We start from the raw sequence: 21,694 nt of genomic DNA, 5'->3' as shown, positions 1-21,694 counted from the left end.
GATTTCCCTACTGCCTCCTTCTTAAAACTATCACTATGGTCTCGTGTATTTTTTTGTATCCGGGGGGTAACAATTTACTTCTGCCATTATTCATTTTTATATACAAATGGTGCCAAATTTGACCAAAGGGAACTCTTTAAATACGTTTCTCTGTTCATTTGACATGCCTTTTTAAATTTTTTTTATTTATTGTTATCAGTATTACAGATGTCCCCACCCACCGCCCCCTCCCCCCGCCTTCTTATTCTTTGAGTACTTAAATACTTTATGGCACAAAATATGGCTATTCCAGACTCATCTTGTAGTTTCTGTGTCCCAGTCCTGGAATCATCCATTTCTCCAAAGAGCCCTGGTTCCTCTCAGAGGGTAATGGTACTTAGAAACCAAGGTCTGGATTCTGGGTGTGCTCACTGTTACCAGGGTGCCGTTGTTGCTGGGTCATCTGAGCAGACAGGGTTAGGAAGTGCAACTTTTAAAAAATCGTGAGTTTATACTACTACCTCTAATTCCAATCCAGCATCTCAGAGTTCTTCCCCTCCTTCATTCCATAGTTACATCTCCCTACTCCCTGAATGAGAGTCCAACAGCAACATATTCTGATTCTCTTTTCTTTTGTAGGTACATGTAAATAAAAGACTTTCAGAATTGCTATGTCAATACCACTCCCCAAAAATGTATTAAGGAAAGCCCAAGATTTCTTTGAAGTTCTTTATGTCCATTGAATATATCCTACTGAGAGTATATAATCAGAGAACCATGTTTAAAAGTTGTTTGAATTTTTTCTTCTGTTCTGTTTATGCTATTTATTTTGTATACCATTAAGTTTATTTATTTCTATTATTAAGTTTCTAACTGATTTTTTTTGGAAATATATAAAATATCAACATGGTTCAAAAGTCAAAGCTATATCAAAACTCATAATAAAAGTTTCATTCCCCTCTCTATTCCTTCTACCTCCTTCCCACCCATCCTCTGGAAGTAAATATTTTATTCTTCCCATTTCTTTTGTAAAAGTAAATAAATTTTCTCTAGTGTTTTTTTCTTTTTTTTTTTTTATTAAATTTTTATTGTTCAGATTACATTTGTTCCTCTTCCCCCCCCCCCCCCCATAACTCCCCTCCTTCCAGTTCCCGCCCCACCCTCCGCCCTCACTCCCCACCCACTGTCCTCATCCATAGGTGTACGATTTTTGTCCAGTCTCTTCCCGAATCTCCCATTCCCCTCCCCCCCCCCAAGAATAGTCAGTCCATTCCCTTTCTATGTCCCTGATTCATTATAATCACCAGTTCATTCTGTACATCAGATTATTTATTCACTTGATTCTTAGATTCACTTGTTGATAGATGCATGTTTGTTGTTCACAATTTGTATCTTTACCTTTTTCTTCTTCCTCTTCTTAAAGGATACCTTTCAGTATTTCGTGTAATACTGGTTTAGTGGTGATGAACTCCTTTAGCTTTTCCTTATCTGTGAAGCTCTTTATCTGACCTTCAATTCTGAATGCTAGCTTTGCTGGATAAAGTAATCTTGGTTGTAGGTTCTTGGTATTCAGTACTTTGAATATTTCTTGCCATTCCCTTCTGGCCTGCAAAGTTTCTGTTGAGAAATCAGCTGACAGTCGTATGGGTATTCCCTTGTAGGTAATTGAGTCTCTTTCTCTTGCTGCTTTTAAGATTCTCTCTTTGTCTTTTGCTCTTGGCATTTTAATGATGATGTGTCTTGGTGTGGTCCTCTTTGGATTCCTTTTGTTTGGGGTTCTCTGTGCTTCTTGGACCTGTAAGTCCATTTCTTTCACCAGGTGGGGGAAGTTTTCTGCCATTACTTCTTGAAATAGGTTTTCAATATCTTGCTGTCTCTCATCTTCTGGCACCCCAATAATTCTGATATTAGTCCGCTTGAAACTGTCCCAGAGGCTCCTTACACTATCTTCACACTTTCGGATTCTTTTTTCATTTTGCTTTTCCAGTTGGGTGTTTTTTGTCAAATCTTTGGTTTGATTCTTGTGCTCCTCTGGTCTGCTATTGGGTATAATATTCTTTATTTCAGTCCGTGTATGCTTACTTTCTAATTTCTTTATCGTAGCATCGAGGGTCTCATTAGTTTTCGTGAGGCTCTGCTCAAGTTTATAGCAAGCCCTCAAAATTGCGATTTTTAGCTCCATATCCTCCATTTCTGTCATGTTTTTTTGTCTCCGCATCTTTTATGCTTTCTTGGTGCACCCCCTTGTGGTCTTTGTGTGCAGTCTTGTTCTAGTTAAGCCTTAATTGTTGTAGATAACACTAGAGGGATTTGACCACCAGGCCGACTGGCTGTAGGAATCAGCTGTGTGGAAAACTTCAGTCCTCTGGGGAGGCGCTAATCCAGCCTTTGCCTGAGGCGATCGGCAAATGGCTCTGCGCAGGGCTTGGGCGGGGCGGGCTCAATAGGGCGGGGGGAGGGAGCAGCTATGGCTGCTCTCTGTCCGTCCCCAGGGGCTCTGCCTCTCTGTCCCAGCAATCGCTGCAAACCTCGGAAGGACCGTAGCCAGACAGTCCCGCTTCTCCCGTTTGAGTCTGGGTCCCTAGAGACTCGTCCGGATCTGTAGCCCAGAGTCTGAGACTCCCTCCTGATTGAAAACGACAACTGCGCCCTCAGCCACCAGCCCGCTTTTCGCGCGCACCGCCGCACCACCGTACCTTTAAATTTTCCACACTGCGCCTCCTCTGAGCCTCGTAATGCTGTTGTTTTTCCTTCTAGTTGAAGAGTCTCTCCTCAGCCAGCCTTCCTGTGGTTCTGGTTGATGTCCGTTCCGTCTTTTAGTTGTATTTTTGAAGTGGTTGTTTACAGCGGCATAGCCGGTGTTTACCTATGCCGCCATCTTCGATTCCTAGTGTTTTTTTCTTAATGAGATCCTGGAAATCATGGTAAATCAGTTTATAGAGATCTTCCTCATTTTTTTAATAGCTGCATAGCTGTCTACTATGTAGAAGTACCATAATTTATCCAGCTAATTATTCTATATGTGGATGTTTAGTTTATTTCCAATATTTTTCCAGTATGAATAATATGAGAATGGATAATCTTGTGCATGTTTTTTTGGATTTTTTTTTATATTGACAGTAAATTCCTGGCTTCTATGGAGGACTAATTAAATAGACATTTCTGACAACAGTGAACAAGAAAAAAAGAGAGAAGGTGCAAATAAGCAATATTAGGAGTAAAAAGTACAATAACTATAGATACAATAGAAGTTTAAAAGACCAGAATGCATTGAACAATCTGGAGCAATAAATTAGAAGATTTAGAAGAAATGGACACATTTCTAGGAAAGCTTAGGTTACCAACAGCTACCTAGCAGGTATAGTAAATGTCACAATTACTTAGGCATTTCGTGTGTGTGTGTGTGTGTGTGTGTGTGTGTGTGTGTGTGTTTTCTTTGTTTGGCAAAAGTACTTCTGAGTAATATTCACTGTGTGTGGGCAATACACTTTGCGAATCCCTGCATATCTGGAAATGTCTTTTCCCCCCTCTTAAATATGAACAATAGTTGGCCTGATTATCTTTTCTTTTGTAGGTAAACATTTCCCCTCCCCTGGGGATCCTTTGTTTTTTTTCTCTTTATCTTTGGAGTCCAGAAATAGCCTCAGGATTTAAAAGTTTTTTCTTTGTATATTTTATAAAATTATACAAGTAATATATGAATATGTTCTTGGAATTCAAAATTACCACCAAGAATTTTTTAAGACTATTTTAAAAGTTATGCAAGTAATACATGAATATGTTCTCTCAGCTCAGAATTCAAACAATACAAAAAGAACTAGAAGTTCCTCTGACAACCCTCAACCCCAAATCTGCTCTTAGAAGTAAACTCTCTTAGAAGTTGGTCATGGACTTTTGGGCTTTTTTCCTATGTATTTGCATACTAGTGGCCTGGTGCATGAAATTCGTGCATGGGGGTGGGGAGTGTCCCTGAGCCCAGCCTGCACCCTCTCCAATCTGGGACCCCTCAGGGGATATCCAACATCCCTCTCACAATCCAGGACCACTGGCTCCTAACTGCTCACCTGCCTGCCTGCCTGATCACCCCTAACCACTCTGCCTGCCAGCCTGCTCGCCCCCAACTACCCCCCTGCTAGCCAGATTGCTCCCCAGCTGTCCCCCACTGCCAGCCTGCTCACCCCCAACTGCCCCCCCTGACAGTCTGATCACCCCCAACTGCCCTCCCCTCCTGGCTTGATCGCCTCTAACAGCCTCTGCCTTGGCCCCATCACCATGGCTTTGTCTGGAAGGACATCCGGAAGGTCTCCTGGAAAGTCTCCCGGTCTAATTAGTATATTACCCTTTTATTAGTATAGATATATGAATCATCATTTAAACTATTATTTTTGTTTTGCATTTTTTCTATTAAAATATAACAATATTCTTATTTATCCACAATTAGCTGATTACATGTAGCTGTTTACTTACTTGAAGGTCTGCTTCATTCATTCATTTATCCATTCATTCATTTGTTTTTTTCCAGCTGAGTAGTATTCTCTCCCCTAGTGATAGATTTAAGTTGTTTCTTATTATTTGCTAGTTAGAAATAACAGTGCTGGGAAAAATCCTTGTAAAGCTCTTTTTGCATAAGTATGATGATTTCTCAAGGGCATTCTAGAAAGTGAATTTTCAGTGTAAATGGCTGTGTGTGCACATTTGAATTTTTGATAACTATTGCCAAATTTCCCTTCAGAGAGGTTAGATTTCATCAAACCTTTGTAACACAGGTATTCGTATATTTAGTGTTTTCTTTCTTTCTTTCTTTCTTTCTTTCTTTCTTTCTTTCTTTCTTTCTTTCTTTCTTTTTTTTGCCAGTCTGATGGGAGAAAGGTATCATCTCATTATGGTTTTAATTGTTTTATTTCCCTGAACACTAAAAAAGGATTCTGCTTCTTTTCAATATTTATTGCCATTTATATTTCATTTTCTCTGAATTTCCTGTTCACATCCTTTGTCCATTTTTCCACTGGCTGTATTTTCCTAATTATTTGTAAAAGTTATTTTTATATTTTTTATATTAATCCTGATATATTGCAAACCTCTTCTCCCAGCTCTTTCCCCTTTACTGTCTGGTGTCTTTGTTGTAGAAAGTTTTGAATGTTGATGTTTTTAATGATTTTTTTCCTTGGTTTGATTTCAAGTTTTGTCTCTACTTCTCACCTCCATCTCCTTTATTACAATAACTGGATTGGTGAGACTTGTGCCTAGGAATTAGCTCTTGGATGCATTTATCAATTCTTCTGTTTTTGTTTTATAATTTATTCATTTTTGTTTTTATAATATTCTTTTGATCTCTTATTTTGTGGTAGGATTCTTTTTCTTTACTTTTCCCTTGATTGCTTAATTTATTTATTCTCATTCTTCCTTCTAATAAAAAATGCTTAGGGCTGTGAATTTTCTTCTGAGTACATCTAATACCTGACTATATCTAATATATTTTTTATATAGTGATCTATGTTTTAATTTCTAAATAAGTTTGAAATTACACTTTTGAATTCTCTTTAATCAGAGTAGTCAATCTTTTAGCTTTAATTAGAAGAACACATTTCAAATAAGTGGGTTTTTAAAAAGGTATTCTTCAGTTATTATTTTCTAGTTTATCTTATTTTCAGAAACAGTAATCTCTACAGTTCTGCCATCTGAAGTGTATTGTTTTGTTTTGTTTTTTGAAGCATAGCATATGATTATATCAGTTAGGGTCAGGACCATCTCCATATAAAAAAGTTCAAAGTAACAGTGGCTTAAACAATTTAATTTATTTTCCTCTCATGTCAGAGAAGCTCGGAGGTAGGTAGATCTCCACAATGCTGTCCGGAACCCAGGCTCCCACTTGTCTATACCATTCTCAGTGCTGTCTTCTATCATCAAAATTACCTCATAGTCCAACGTGGCTGTTGGTGTTCCAGCCATCACATCCACGGTATAAGGAGGAGAAAGATGGAGGAGTGAAAGGACATACCTCCCAACTGGGTCAGTTCCCTTTAAGGAATCTTCTTTGAAGACCCACACAGCAGTTCTGTCTATATTTCATGTAGAATTTGGCTGGATATCTAGTCAATCCCCAATTATAGGGATTCTGTTAGTGAGAAAGAAGGAGAACATGCTTGCTTAAGAGGTGGGCAAACAAGAGCCTGCATTAATAATTGTTTATAAATATTTCATTAACACTTGAAAAACATACATCATTTGGCAGTATCATCTCTGCCAAACCAGAGGAGTTGAATTTGGGGCTCATTTCCTCGTAAGAGGCCAACTGGGTCCTGACAGAATTAATGGCTGCCGTCATCTGGGATGAACCAGCTAATGCGAGGGATGCCAGCGTGTCTCTAGCTCACAAGGTATTGTGGAGGATGGCCCATGCTTTCCCACTCTCTCCTCTTCCTGTCCAAGGCGGGTCAGTCATTTCAGTGTCCCTGTAGCCCTGTCGGCAACCTGGGAACTTAGGTGCTACTGGTCCACTCCCAGGCTGCCAGGGCTTCACTGCTGAAGTAGCTGCTGAGAATGTCCTGTGGGCGCCAGTACTCACCCAGCCCGGAGCGAACAGCCTGTGCCGGGCATGATGCCCTGGCCCCCGAGACCCTGAGTGAACACTTGGTTGAGGTGAACGAGCAGCATGACCTGGGCCTCAGTGGCAGCCGGAGCCAAAGGACAATGCTCACTGGCCCCACTTCTTAGCCCTCCGTGTTCATACTCAGGGTTAGAACAGCTGGCCAGGGGCCAGGTCCTGGGAGGAGCCATTGGACCTGGAGAACCCGTAGGCTTCCATCTGGGTACTTTGACGTGGACAGTGGACAAGCCACAAGCCGCGTGAGGACTCATTGGTCCCACTCCCTCCCTGGGCCACTGCCTTCCCTGCGTGGAGGGAGCATGCTGGCTGTCCCAGCACTTCCCTCCCAGGCCTGGCTCCCCCCGAGGCCCCACTGAACATCTCAGCAAATGCTGGGCCTGAACAGGAGTGACGGTTCCAGTCCACACCTTAGGGAAGCCTTGGAATGACAGAGTGGGTAAGAAATACAGGCATGCAGAAGCCACTGAATGCTCACCAAAATAGAAAGGGGGGTGCCGGTGAATACACTGAGAGCTGAACGGAAGGGGTCAATAACGTTGGCGGGTACCTTGGCTGAGAAGCTTCTGGAAGCAACACCTGAGCTGCCTCCCTCTGGCCAGGTGAGCATTCCTGGCCGGCCTGCACCCCACCCCGCCTGAGAGGAGCCCGCCCCCACCTGCTCACTCCCCGGAGCGCAGGGGAAACGAGCTGGTTTTCTCCCAGAGGCTGGTGCCAGTTTAGTCAGCAGATTTCACAGATCCACTGGCACCCATGTAGTGTCTTATTTTAAGCTTAACATTTGAAGATGGAACTTCTCCCCCTTGGGTGTGTGGCGACGAGATCCCGATTTATACATCAGCAGGGCGGCTGGTCCCGCGGCCAGTGCAGCGCAGCGCAGGCTCCCTGCTCCAGGCCTTTGGCAGCAGAACCCACCACCAGTAGCTGCTGCCGACCACTGGCCGCTCCCCCCCAGGCTCCGCTGAGAGGCTGCAGTGCTGCCACTTCCATGCACGTGTGGCTGTGGAAGGCAGGCCAGTGATCCGGCCCCACCTGCCTTCCCCACCTGCCAGCCTGTGCCCTCAGCCATTGCTGGGGTCCAATCCCAGCAGGTCCAGGGGTCCCCAAAGGTGTGGACGGAGTCGGCGAAGAAGGAATGACACGAAGACAGCCTTCAGTTGATCAGCAGCCTAGTCAGGACCTCTAGCCAGGATCTCCAGCCAAAGTTCTGGTCGGAGTTCTGGTTAGGAACTGATCAGGATCTGATGTTTATTGTCTTGTTACATCCATATTTATACCAGCCGATTTTAATCCTGTCAATTTCTATTACAAAGGTTAGGGCGTTTCTTATCTCCATTCCAGGGAGTAAAGATTATGTAGCTTAACTACCCGCCTGGCACTTAATTAAGGGGTTGTATCCCCTCCCTAACCTCAGGGAAAGATCCCCACCTGGGGAAACAACCTTTCTCGGAGAGGTGACCTTGGTTAAAACACATGGCGCTAAAGAGAGCAACCCAAACATATTAAGAACAATATGCTATATATGCCAGGTCCATTGAAACATATGCTGTGCAGATGTTTCTTTCCTGCAGCGACTGTGTCAAGCAGCAAGGATGGACCGGCTCCTGGCAAGCCATGGCCACCAGAGCGGCTCAGCTTCGGGGAACTGCATGTCTTTCATGGGCCTGAGTTTCACCTAGGTGGTCTGCTTTGCTCCCCATGCCCCCGCTGCCTTTCTCTCCCCTCCCCCCATTTTTCCGGAATCTCAGAACTCAAGGCCCCAACCCCCATGCCCAGCTGGGGACTGAGGAGGGCAGACTGTGCACTTCCAGTCCGTGAGTCCAGTGGCCTTGGGTTACATCCAAACCAGAGTTCTGTCCTGGGACGTTCAGAGCTTGGACTCCGGACGCTGAGCCCTCTCCTTTTCCACATCAGGTGATCAGAGGACTTTGCAGTCCTCTCTCTCAGGGGCTGGTGTGGGTCACTTCATCTGGGGGGGGCGGGGAGAGGGGTGGACCACAAAGGCTCATTTACATGAGGATTTGACTGTGTCCCGGGGCCTTTCTGACATCTTCCAACCTTCCTCTTTGCAGACTCGGCTTTTTCACACACTTAAATCCCAGCCCCAATGTTTCCCATTGTAAACGGCACCAGCCATTTGGGCCCCGTGTATATCCTACAAGAAGTGTCGCTCGGTTACGCTGGATTTGACCAGTCAGAGGCAAACACTCATTTGACAAAAGATATTATCTTTCCCTGGTTGGGACCCTTTAAATAGCAGCACCCTTAATGCACCGGAGTGCTACTTTTCAGATCATTAGTCACATAGATCAGAAGATGGAGACAGAGGAGAAGGAAAGAGCAGGCACACTGTTGAGTAGCGGGGCTCCTGGCGGGTCTTTGGAAAATGCAGAGGAACATCTGGAATGGAGTGTGTCTGTGTGGGGGAAGGGGTTCGCTGCTTTCCCAGCGAGGACCCCCAGGTATGTGGGATGTGAGCGTCACACGGTCTCCCCCCTCTGAAGCTTCTGGAAGCTCTCGAGAGTGGCACACTTTAACAGGTACCACTGAGGCGAATGCTGCAAAGAAAGTAGGCAGGGTGCTGGGGGGACGTATGGCAGGGGGTCTGACCTCAGCCTGAGGGTCAGGGAAGGCTTTCTGGAGCAGGTGGCAACTGAGCTGGAAGCTGGAGGGTGAGGAGTGATTAGCCAGGCAGAGTCGGGGTGGAGGGTGAGGACAGTTATTTTGCCGTTACCTTGCTTGGCAAGATAGTCCTGTGCCCCCAGCCTTCCCCTGACTTAAGTTTCACCACCCCATTGTTTTGAGACACACCCTGTTTTCTCTCTGGATTTTCTACACTTTTACTTTAAAAATCTTATTTTTCCTATATTTGAGTTAGTTTTGTATGGACAATGGCTAAGGGGTGGAGGGTTGCTCCTGTCTCCCACTGTGGGTCCCAACATCACGGTTTACAGTGGTCTTGGTCTGCTGTCCCTTGTTTAACTGTTTGAGTCCCCCTTTTGCCAAGCAGATTGGGATATTTGGTGGCGCCTTTCTCCCAGACGGAGACCTCATCTCTCCACGGAGGTTAGAGCACTCGGAAGGAAGAGGGCTGAAGGGGAGTGGTTCTCAACCTTCTGGCCCTTTAAATACAGTTCCTCATGTTGTGACCCAACCATAAAATTATTTTCGTTGCTACCTCATAACTGTAATGTTGCTACTGTTATGAATCATAATGTAAATATCTGACATGCAGGATGGTCTTAGGCGACCCCTGTGAAAGGGTCGTTCGACCGCCAAAGGGGTCGCGACCCACAGGTTGAGAACCGCTGGCTGAAGGGAAGGTGTGGTTTTTCTTGTGAGCCAGCTCCCAGGTGGGTGCCGTTGATTGGCCCCATCCCAACTCTGTCCTGAGACAAACTGTCTTTCGTCGCTTCCAGGGTGGCCCCAGCCTTGGGCTAATGGTCACCAGGTGGAGTGGATGGATAAGCGAGGCTACTCAGAAACCAGCATCACGAGTGAAGACATAATTCAAGGTGCATTAATGACACAGAACATTAAAACCATAAAGGACAGCACATTCACTCTTCCTATGTGGTCATCTCTGTATTAAGGAGATTTTGCTATGATAGTGCCACGTAACACACAGCCGCAGAACGTCAGTGGCAGCATACACATTTGTTGTTAGGGATCTGGGGTTTGGCTGGTCTAGACTGGGCTTGGCTGAGGCAGTTCTGGTGCTAACCACAGGCCTGGGATCGGCGGGGGATCAGTGATCCAGGCTGGACTCTGCTCCTCATGTTGCATCCTCCTTGGACCGGGCACCAGTCAGGGCCTGTCTCCTTGCAGCAGCGTTAGAAGCACCAGAGGGCGACTGAAGCACACGAGGCTTCTGGGGCCTGGCTTAGAACTGGCACACTGCCACCTCCTCCCACACGCCATTGGCCAAAGCCAGTCACGTGACTAAGCCACACCAAGAGCAGGGAAATACATCCCTCCCATGGCCAGGGTATAGATACAGGGAAGCGTGAAGACTCAGAACCAAACTCAGTCTGCATCCTCTCTCCAAAGGCTACCCCCTCCCAACCCCCATGCAATTCAAACTTTAATAAAAGGGCCAAGGAAGAGATGGCTGGTGGTTGTCATTGTCACGATCCATCATCCATCTTTGGCCAATAACTGTTTAATGTTCTTAATCAGTTGGCAATGTTTCCAGCGTGTCATTTGGGCCCATCTCTGTGCTGAGTGCTTGGGGGGACATCAGGGAGAAAAGCCCTTATTCTACCCTCAGGAGCTCCTGATCCGTTGAGGGATAAGGCTGGTGTCCAAAGATAAGATGGGGCAAGATGATGCTCAATTGTGTCAAGCAGACTGGAGTTCAGAGAAAAGAGAGACCGGCAAAGACGGGAAAAGAATGAGACAGGAGGAGAGGAATCATACTAACCTGGTGGTAAGCACTGGCTGAATGAGACACTGTGCCGAATGCTTCCCACGCCTGCTCCCATGACACCCGGAGAGGAGCCGTGATCACCACGTAACCGATGAAGAAAACAGAGGCACACAGAACTCAAGTAACTTGCATGTGGTCGCCCTTCTGATAAATACTGGAACCAGGATTTGAGTCCAGCTCTCCCCGTAGCCAGAGCCTGAGAGTTCATCACCAGGGCCCATGGCCAGCCGTCCAAGGGCAAGGGGGACGGCAGAAACAGACAACTGTGCATAGGGGGCAGCTTCCAGGGGGTGGGCGCTGTGGAGGAGACCCCAGCCATGTTACGAACTATAAATGGGAGCAAAGATAGGATGTGCGATTTGGCCAAGGTCCTGCGGCAAGACAGGGTGGAGGCTGGGCTGGAAATTCTGGCTGTTGGCTCTCCTTCCACTTTCCCTGGTACCAGCCGCATTCTGGACTCTCTCCACCCATCTGCGCGGCCACGCCTGAAGCGGTTCCCTCTTAGAAGAGGTGCCATCCACTGGCATTGAAGCCGGGTGGACTGGCTCCCTCTCTCCATCCATCTCTTTCCTCCTTTCCCCTGCCATGTTCTGGAAAGGGCAGCGTAAGGGAATGTGGGCAGGTTGCACCAGAGATATACATCTGAGAGCTGAAGGAACATTTATTTTTAATTTAGACTTAAAAAGAAAAAAGGAAGTTATAAAATATCTGCTCTTGCTCCTGGGATTGTGCAGATGGTGCTGCGTGTTGCCTAATAGGGAATGGGGCTGGCACCGCGTGCTCCTGGCCCCACCAGCCTGACTGCGGGGCCTGGAGGGTGGAAGGCCTATTCCCTTCGCCCGGGTTCAAACGGCCCCCTTCGGCTGTTGGGCTGGCCAATGCAGCATGGTGCTCTGCTGCCTCCTAACCTCACCCTTCCTGGACTCCAGTCAGCTGACTTCCCAAACCTCGTCCTTAAATGAGGTCAGTCTCAGCTGTTCCGCTACCCTGAGCTCACACACGCACACCTCAGCGCCCGCCACCTTACTGCCTCCTCCGGAGAGAGCCGGAGCACACCTACCTCTCCCTGCCTGAATCCCTGTGTGGACATTAGAATTTATCAGATTTACAGACACAATTAAGTGCCCAATTAAACCACCGTGTCCCTTTCCTGACCATGTGGTGTAAAGACTTTCTCATGCACTTTGCTGTTGGTTTTTGGTTTGCTGTGGTTAGGGAGGCTGTATTCCTTTCCTCAGGAGGCAGCAGGGAACGGGGTGCACAGAAGATGCTCAAAAACAGGCATGGAGTCTGCTTCTTCCTTTGTGCGCAAGGAGATGAGCTGGAGAAGGAGTCCCTCAAATCAGAGAGGCGGGGTTCCCAGGCCAGGAACCAGGAGACCTGCCTCTTTTAAATACACACACACACACACACACACACACACACACACATATATATAATTGATTTTTTTTTACAGAGAGGAAGGGAGAGGGATGAGAGAGAAACAACATCGATCAGCTGCCTCCTGCACACTCTCTACTGGGGATGTGCCCGCAACCAAGGTACATGCTCTTGACCGGAATCGAACCTGGGCCCCTTCAGTTCGCAGGCCGATGCCCTATCCACTGAGCCAAACCAGTCAGGGCAAGACCTGCCTCCTTTTCTAGGAGCTACGAAGCCTTGGGCAGGTCACCAAATGTCTCTCAACCTCAGTTATCTCATTTGCAAAATGCAGAAAGTAAATTCTATTTTTTTTCTGAGCTCCAGAGTTATAATAAGGACCATGGTAAGTGACATAAGGGGAAATGCTTAGCAAAACCCATCCATCTCCTTCAGAAAGCATAAGGAGTCAGAGGTGCATGGATGTGAGGGTAGGAGGTGGGCCAGCAAGGTGAAAACCTGGCTGGTTACAGCCGTGTGCGTGTGTGTAGTATACAGCCTGGGTACTGGTTTAGTTTAGGGCTGTGGTTTGCTCTGGAAAAGACTTGATATCAGATTTTAAAAAGATATGGCACAAGATAAACAAATGAAGATGAAAATGAGACAAACAGAAATTTAGGGAAGGGAAGGGAAGATGAAGTCAGGAGTGAAGTTTGGACACAAAATATGTGCCATGAGGATGTGTACACTGGGCAGAGGTGGGCCCTGGAGATCTGGCCTGACCTCGACAGTCAGGGCAAAGGGAACCACAGTTAAAAATGCCCAGTGTCTGCAAGGCCGATGCAAACCAGATGCTCACCAGTACGGTTTCTGAGCCCAGGGGAGAGGACTCATAAGGTGACCCTCTGATGTAACGAGCTGCGAGGATGTTGGACAACAGCTGTCTGGTACCAACAGTGAGTCCCATGGGGCTGCATCGTACCCTCTCCTGGTGGCCAAGCACAGTTCAGGGGGTGCAATGGGGGTTGAGGGAAAGAAGGCAATGACGTTCATAACACACCCACGTAATATAAACCAGCAGATTACGGGGAATGATATCCTCCCAACAGGGAAGAACTACTTACACACACACACATTTGCTGGCTCGTGCTATCTGTTCCCAGCTTCATGCCTTTCTAGGCTCAGCTTCCTCACTATGGTCTGGCTCCTGACTGGGGTCCGACTAGAAGGAGGTCCTGTGTTCCCCATGATACTTCTCAATTGGGCTGGGGTGGGGCTATCTCTATGGACTTTATGTGTATTATTTGGAAAATGAGAATAGAATTTAAACCAAGATAGGACCCCCAAGGTCAATCCCTTCACTCTATAGGTAAGAAAGGTGGAACCCCAAAGGGGACTGTTTATGCCGGAGATCACACAGGGATGGACCTGGGGTGAGAACCCAGGTCTCCTGATTCCCACTCCAGTGCCCTCAGCTGTCATGGCAAAGAGAAATGGAGTTACCATCTCATTTGGGGGAGAAAAATATCATCATAATTTCTCACTGGAGCTATGGAATGCCTTTATATTGTATAATTTTATTCAAACTGATATGGGCCAATAAATATAAATGTATGTGCATATTTACTGTTTTAAAAACATTTTAATCTTTAAAACATGATTTACTAATGTTGCTGAGGATGTCTAGAATTTGATTTACTGCATAGGATTGAGTGTTTATACTTGTTCCTTACAGAAATTCTTGCCAAAGAGCCACTTTATCTACAGGAATAATAAATAAGTCAATATGTGGATGGTTGTGCACATTTTTTCCCATATGCAGCAGAACTGGGTAGGTGTTATGTTGCACACAAGCACCCAAAAGGTAAACTTCAGAGACATGTGGATCCCTGAAGTCCAAGGTTTGGCGAGTGTTAAAATCAGACAATTAATCTTGACTTAAAACAAAAAACAACAGCAAACTCAGTGAGTCTAGGTCTTCAGTGATATTTGGCTTTGGGAATAATGGATCCACACATATGTAGCCATGCTTAGCTCTATGGGTGTATTGGCTCATTCATTCATTCATTCACTCATTCAACAAATATTTATTAGACATCCATGTTTCGTTCAATAGCTTAAACATGGTGTAGGTTTTGCTTCATGAGGACCCAGTGATAACATATAAATTCCACCAGCTTGTATTTGTAAAGCACGTAAGGCCTTTGAAATGAGTTCTATTGAATCCTCACAAAATCCTGCTGGGTGGCTGGAGTGTGGAGGAGCCGGGTACGCTGGGCAGAAGTGATGGTGTTTAGTTTGCTTGTTTGTTTTATTGTTCCCCTGCCCACCAATTATGAACAGAATGCCTGTCAACTGTTAAAAAGAATGCAGAAATATTCAAGAATGTGAGGAAGTCCTGTGTAACCAGACCTACATGCTGTGCCACAGCTTTTTCTTCATGCTTAGAGATGTGTATGTGTGTTTGTGTATATGGTTTTATATAAGATGTTTTTCTTTAAAAAAAAAATGGGACTGTGCTGTAATACGACGCTGCAGCTTGGGTTTTTTCATCATGCACAGTCTCGCTACGGGCAGCAGGTTGTATGAACACATCGTCCATATCAGTCTGTGCAGATTCAGCTTGCTCTTATTCGTGGCTGTTTAATTTTTCTTTGCAAAAGTGTAGGGTGTTTCTTTTGCCTTTTTCAGCCTTTCCTCTCTCTCTCTTTCTCTCAGGTGGTCGGTCTCCTTTTGCCCAACCAGACACTGGCATCCACGGTCTTCTGGCAGGTAAGAGCCTCCTGGCAAACAGTCTCCTGAGGGAGGGCCCAACAGGTACTGGTTAGAACTCCTGGCCTTGGCGTCTCCTCTCCCACCCATGCCCCTTGGGGAAATCACCCCATTTCGCACCTCTCCCCAACCCAGAAGCTACTGGGAGAAGCCCCGGTCTTCTTTCTCCTTTGCGAGAAGGACGAGGGCTGGGCTGGTGCCCTCAGCCCACTCTGTCCCTCGGTTGCTGGTCCCATGGCCAGTGACCTCGAGGCCCACAGCCTCTTTGACATCAGCCTCGCCCAAATCTGTGGGGAAGGTAAATGCACCCCAACCCCAAGGTAGGGAGCTGGGTGACAAGGCATCACGGACCCTGGTCTCTGCTCTTAAAGAGCGTCTGGGTGTGGCTCTCTGACAGTAGTTGGTGTGTGTGTGTGTGTGTGTGTGTGTGTGTGTGTCTGCAGAGAAAGAGGGGAAGGAAGAAAACCTGTCAGTCTTCAGGAGAGAATGTCAGTCTTCCCTGAGCACAACTCCAACAGTGCTGGTGTCTGGGCACGGCAGGTGGTGCAAGACATGGGGCTGGGATGTTTTTGAAAGAGGTTCAGGGCTGTCAGTCATTCCAGGGGCCTAAATGTCCGCCTCTGTCCAGTAAGTAATGTAATAAGGAGGACGAGGCAAAGGCAGGGGGTCCATTTAGGGCATAATTTTGGAAGAGGCACTGTCTCTGGAGCAAGTTGGACTGCCGGGGTGGGCAGAACCAGTGTCCTGGTTTGCCAGGAGCTGGGGGTGTCCCAAGGCTGCGGACGTTCAGTGCTAAACCTGGCACAGTCCCGGGCAAAGTGGACAGTTGGTCATGGTAATAGTGGGACGGATGGACCCACCATGAGCTAGCAACTCAGGTCTTTCTGAAGGTGTGTGGCCTCCCAGGGCCCTGGCCTGGCTTCCAGGGAGGTGAACACAACTTCCCTGACTTCTCCTCTCCCCCCTTGCCTTTCAGTGGCTGAACCAGAGCCACAACGCTTGTGTCAACTATGCAAACCGCAACGCTACCAAGGTGAGTGCCACAGACCACCCTCCAGTGGTGGGCTTCAGGCTGGGGCGCCCTTCATCCTCCCTGCAATGCGTCACACCACTCGTTTGGCTAAGCACTGCCCTCCTGTAGGCACCTTATTTACACTGCTGGGAGGGACTGTCCATGTGACGTGAAGAAGACCTGTAACATGGGAGTCGGGGGGCAGCGACAGGGATCAGCTCCACTGGCTCCAGAATTCCCTGTGGGCGGCTCTTATACGGATGTTGGACCTGGACAGCCTCAGCCAGAGGGAACCGAATTTCCCTACAGCTTTCTCAAGCTTCCTTGGAAGCTGCTTTGCTGCCCCCAGACTATTGGTTGCAGAGGGTGAGGGATGCTGGCTCTGCAGGGACTGTTACCTTCTCCCCTCCTGCCCTTCTGGGGAGAACTCACCATGGAGGCCCAGTCACCCTTCTGCTGTCAAGAAGGGGCTGGGCCCTGCTGCACTGGCGAGGCTGCTTTTCCCCCTGTCAGTTCTCTCGGTGTTTGGTCCAAAGGCAGGCAGAGGGGAGGTGGGGTCTAGGTCCCCTTGGGGGGTGGGCTGCCAGTTTGGGTAGGAGAGGGTGTGTGCTGGCCTGAGGGGGTAATACTTTGGGGCCTAATATCTTGAATACACACACTCTCCCCATCTAAGCCTTCAGTCCATGTCTCGCTCGTATGCTTCACACACGTACATCTCTGCTTGTTCAGCTCCCGTTTACCTTAAACCAAGCATCTCCCATTGTGGTGTATAAAGGCAAGTTCTTCGGCTCTTTCCTAATTTTCTGCATTGCAATTTGAGGTGCATTTTCCTCTAGAAATATTGAGCAACTGTCATCTATTGCCTGGAAGCACAGCTGCTACCTGGGTCGACAAAGCCTGTGAGCGCCAGCCAGGCTGGAGCCAGCCCTGACCCCGCCATGTCTAGCCAGGAAGTGCTCCAGGGCCAGACGCCCGCTCACACCATGTGGTCGTCCTAAACTGGTTCTGCTTGCGCAGCCATGAGTGACCCATTTGATCCTTGCTGTTCTCTACCTCCCGCCAGCAGTGTCTTCCAGTGACCTTGTTAGGACAGGGCAGAGTGCAGGGGGCCTTCGGCATCTCCCTGGACAGTGCTGCCTCGTATTTACATATTTAGAACTGCACTGGGGGTGTCTGGGGTCCTTCTGGCTTCCAGAGGGACCTCTTCCTTCTCACCCGACCCTCCCATCTTGGAGGCAGGAATGCCCCTTGCTGGCTGGGACTATTGGCAAAGTGTGGGCACCCAGTGGACCTGAACTCCTGTCTCTTGCCTTCCAGCCTTCACCTGCATCCAAGTTCATCCAGGGCTACCTAGGAGCTGTCATCAGTGCCGTCTCCATCGCTGTGAGTAAGCCCTCCCCCCCCCGCCCCCGCCCCCGCCCCCAGCATCTCGGGCCAGACCTTGTCTGAGGGTCAGACCCAGGCAAGGGGCATGGGAGACAGGCTTCTGTGGGCGGGCTATCAGGACTGGCTTTCGAGGCAGAAAAGAGTAGACTTGGTGACACTTTGATAGGGAGAGCATAAGCTGGTGATTCCGGTGTCAGAGAGCAGGCGGGGGGTGCGGTGGTGCCTACGGGTGATGGGAAGGGCCGCCCACTGCAGCTGAGGGCACACATCTGTCCCTAGAGGCCGGCTTTGCCTGGCGCTCTCCTCAGCGGAGCTGGTCCTCACACTCAGGAGCGCGGCTGATGCAGGCGGCGAGGGCCTCTGGAATGATGCACGAGGTTGGCCCAAATGCCAGCTGCCCTTTGCTCTTTGCCTGAGCCCCTGGGACACTGTTGTCCCACCTCCGTAGCCTTGGTCATGTGGTCACATGTCCAGTCCCTCCTGGAGGCCTGTAAGTTCCTCAAGACAGAGGCAATAGCTCATTTAGAGCCCACAGGACTTTGAGGATAGAGCAGCGATTAAGTAGGGGAGGTTTGCCAACTGTGTGAGCCTAAGGTTGGATCCCAGGTGAGGTAAGAGGGCAGGTGACACTGCGAAGGGCCGAGGCCAGAGCCAGAACGGAAGCTCACGCTCCCAGGACCTTGGCTACATGCCCCCCGGCCTGGGTCCCCGCCCCGCCCCCGGGAGCGCACCCTTGCTCCTGTCTGGTCCTCTCTCGACCTGGCTGGGTGCTCTCCTGTGGCTGACTCTGGGGCAACCCTCACTTCACAACTTCGTTATTTTATTCATTAAGCAATAAATACATGCAACTGTAGGAGGGAAATTAGAAAATTCAAATAAAAAACATTCACATATAATAATCTTTTTGTGAAACCCAGTTTCCTCATCCCCTCCCATGTCATTAAATAAATATCACAATTGTTCATGAAAAGGCACTGACCCATCCTCTACTTCACTGTTCTCCTAAAGTTGGGATTGGGGCTCTTCTGAAATGGCCTCATTTACTCCACTCCCACGTAGACCAAAGAGCTGTTGTGTGTGTGTGTGGGGGGGGGGGGTGTCCCCATTTCATGACCAAGAGCGTTCTCCTTCCCTGAATCCGTATGTCTCATCCCAAGGCATTGCCAACTCTGCCCCGGGAGCTGGCCAGGAGGCTGCTAACCCACCTGTGACCTAGATGAGACCATTTGGTTGGGGTCATACAGATTGGGGATCCCTGATTGTGTGGGGGTTGCTGGCCAAGGTCAGGGCTCTTGTGAGAGACAGGAAGGGGCTCTGTCACCTCTTCCTTGCCGGTGTCACCTCCTCTTCCCTTATGACAAGAGGAGCTGATGGCTCAGCCTCGTTTCACAACTTGAAAATCCCACTTTGCCTCTCTGAGATTGAAGGGTGAGGTGGGGTGGCGAGCTGGAAGGAGAAGCCACGTGGGAGAATGCTGAGTGGCTCTGGTTGGGGCGGGCTTGAGAGGAAGGATCACTGTCCTGGGGGACGTCCTCCTCCTGCAGGCCGGGGCCCAGGCCCTGCACCCCAGTCCTGCTGTCTCGCCCCAGGGGCCCTCAGTCCTTCCATCCCAACCACTTCCCAGGGCCAGAGGCAGCCCAGGTGTGGGGAGGAGATTCTGAGGCCCACGCCTCCCAGAGTTCCCAGGGACTTGGGGTCCTCCAGGGCTCTCAGAGGCAGGGTCTCACCCTAGGGCCTGGGGACCTCACCCTGGGCTACCCTGGCCCCCAGGGGCTGTGCCTGTGCCTCCCTCCTCCTCCCCACCAGCTGCAGAGACCTCGAAGAAGCTTTCCCCAACCACGCCAGCCCGCACCGTTCTCCCCGCCACAAGTTCTAGAAACTTCTGTCCTTCACACGCGCTTGGCGATACCCCATGCCCTGTCCTCTCATTGTTCCACTGGATTACCAGTTAAAAGGGACGGCCCTGTGTCTTCTCCCCAGAGGGGGGCATGCAGCACCGCTCCATAAATACTTGTTAATTAGGCCGCTGATTGATTGCGGCCTCGGGAGGCCCCTCTCACTCTGATCCGAGTCCCAGCAGCGGCGGCCCTCCGCCCGCCGTCTTCACACAGCGAGGGTCTAACTCCGGCAGATGGAGTGGAGTTTCTGACTTGGAAAATCTGCAGCTCGCTTGCTTCTCTTTTGTGTGTGTAAATCACAAAACCGCCGAAGAAAGAGGCTTTATTTTATTTTCCTTTCCCTTGTTCTCTGGAACCCCAGGCCCCGCGGCCTCATTAACTGATCTCTGCTTCAATTAGTGACAAATCCCCTCCCAGGGCGAGCCTGTTAGGAGGAGATGACCTGCAAACAAGTGTCAGGGCCCCGGTGGTTGGCCCAGCTCTGGCATTAATTAAAACGAGTCCCTACAAGCAGCCGCGTGGACGGGCTGACAGGCCGAGGGCAGATCCCAGGGACCGGGGACGAGCTGCAGTGGAGGCCAGGCCCCGGGAGTCCAGCCTCCTCTCTGGGCCCTGCAGAGCCCTTTCCCCTCTCACGGGAGCCCGTGACCTTGGCCAGCACCCCCCAGATTCAGAGAGCCCCAGTTTGCATGCCCCGGAAGTGAAGTCTCATGCTGGTTGCAGGACCTCCAGTGCGGGGTTCCAGCCTTTTGGTGAACCCTCGAAATAGCTCAGTGTCTGGCTGCTTGTTCGAGAATAAGTTTGCTGTCTGTTAACAAAGGAAGCCTCCACCGACCCTCGCTGTGTGTTAGTCGGGAGTTGGTGTTGAGCCCTTGGTGGTCAGCCCCCGTGACCCGGCTGCATGAGGGCGACCCACTCAGTCCCTGAGGGGTGCATGTGTGTGAGCACTTTGCAGACACTGATGCAGATGCACAGACTGGTGTGTCCTGCAAGATGCCGAGAGGGAAAGCTGGGATGTTCTGTGATAAAACCAGAATTATAATGAAGGCGACCCCTTGGGTGTGGGACGCAGGCATGGGACCCCTCATTTACACAGGGCTGACGGTTACAGGACAGACCAGAGAGAGGCGAAGGCAGGGCTGTGAGTTCCACAGAGAGGGCACAGCGGGAGGAAACCAGAAAATGAGTGGCTATGATGTGCAGAGTGATGGTGACGAGGTGATGAGGTGATGAGGTGATGAAACAGGGGGACGAGCAGGGGGTCACGGAGTACTGTAGTGCCATGCCAGGCACCCCTACCTGGGCGCAGGACCATGGCGTTGCTGGGGGTGCAGGCAGAAGGGGGCTGGCAGGCCCAGCAGATGGACTGCCTTCATGGACGCAGGGTCTGGGATGAGAGTGGTCCTGGGGCTGAAGAGGAAGGCTCAGGGCTGACGTCCAGCCAGGAGCTGGTTAATGGAGCCAGAGTATGAGAGTTACTTCATGTCTGATCCTCAAACCCTCCCCCCAAGCCAGGTCTTAGCTGGCTGAGGACTTTCCCTTTTGGGGCAACACTGACCTCCATTCCCAAAGGGCCTGGGCCCTGGGGGTCATTTCTGTAGAGGGTGTAGTGATGTCTGTTAACGTTTACTGCTAGACACTGGAGGATAAGGGGGATCCCTGGGCTGAACCCCGCCCCCTCTCGGTTCCTATTGCCTACTCCATGTCCCCATGATAGTCAGACAGGGAAGTAATCACAGTGGCTAACACTGACGGAATGCCAGGTGCTATGTCAGCGTCCATCTCCATTTTACAAATGAGGAAACTGAGACACAGGGGAAGTCAGTGGCAGAGCTGGGATTCAAACCCAGGCTTACACACCATTCTCCTAACACGGGCCCTTCTCTTCCTGCTCCCCCGTGGCATAAGGAGGCCGGAAAATCCAAGCAGTGTTCTCAGCTTCCAGGCTGAAGGAACTCACTGTGACCCCAGGTAGACAAGTCCCTCCCCAGGGCCCCGAGAACAGTGGGGAATGGAGGAAAATGTTTGAGAGGCTGTTTAGTGATACCAGGGTTAGACCCTCTGCTCACCTGTGTACTTGGCTCCCGGGCCTGTGTGTTCTGGCCAGAGTCAAGTCAGCTACATGCATTTGTCCCTCGTTCACAGGGTGCTCTGCCCCTGCAAGATGCACCTGGCTGGCTCTGGGGTCCAGGGTGCACCTCAGGTGTTCTCTGTGGTCAGGGGTGTTCTCTGTGGTCCAGGGTGTACCTCAGGCC

General features: G+C 49.4%; 1 protein-coding gene across 4 annotated transcripts in view; it reads left to right on the top strand.

The window, feature by feature from the left end:
• SFXN5 (sideroflexin 5) overlaps positions 1-21,694 on the top strand; it is a 104,044-nt gene that overhangs the window by 37,891 nt on the left and 44,459 nt on the right. For all 4 annotated transcript variants that reach the window (XM_070429470.1, XM_070429467.1, XM_070429469.1 and 1 more), the window contains 3 exons: positions 15,090-15,143; positions 16,120-16,176; positions 17,473-17,538. In XM_070429470.1, the coding sequence (XP_070285571.1) occupies positions 15,090-15,143; positions 16,120-16,176; positions 17,473-17,538 (177 nt within the window). The remainder of the gene's footprint in view (positions 1-15,089; positions 15,144-16,119; positions 16,177-17,472; positions 17,539-21,694) is intronic.

Source organism: Myotis yumanensis, unplaced genomic scaffold, assembly GCF_028538775.1.
Source record: "Myotis yumanensis isolate MYYU_CA2020_CCGP unplaced genomic scaffold, mMyoYum1.0.hap1 SCAF_11, whole genome shotgun sequence".
Lineage (NCBI taxonomy): Eukaryota > Metazoa > Chordata > Mammalia > Chiroptera > Vespertilionidae > Myotis > Myotis yumanensis.
Note: the sequence above shows the minus strand (reverse complement) of the source record. Positions and strands in the feature narration are given on the sequence as shown.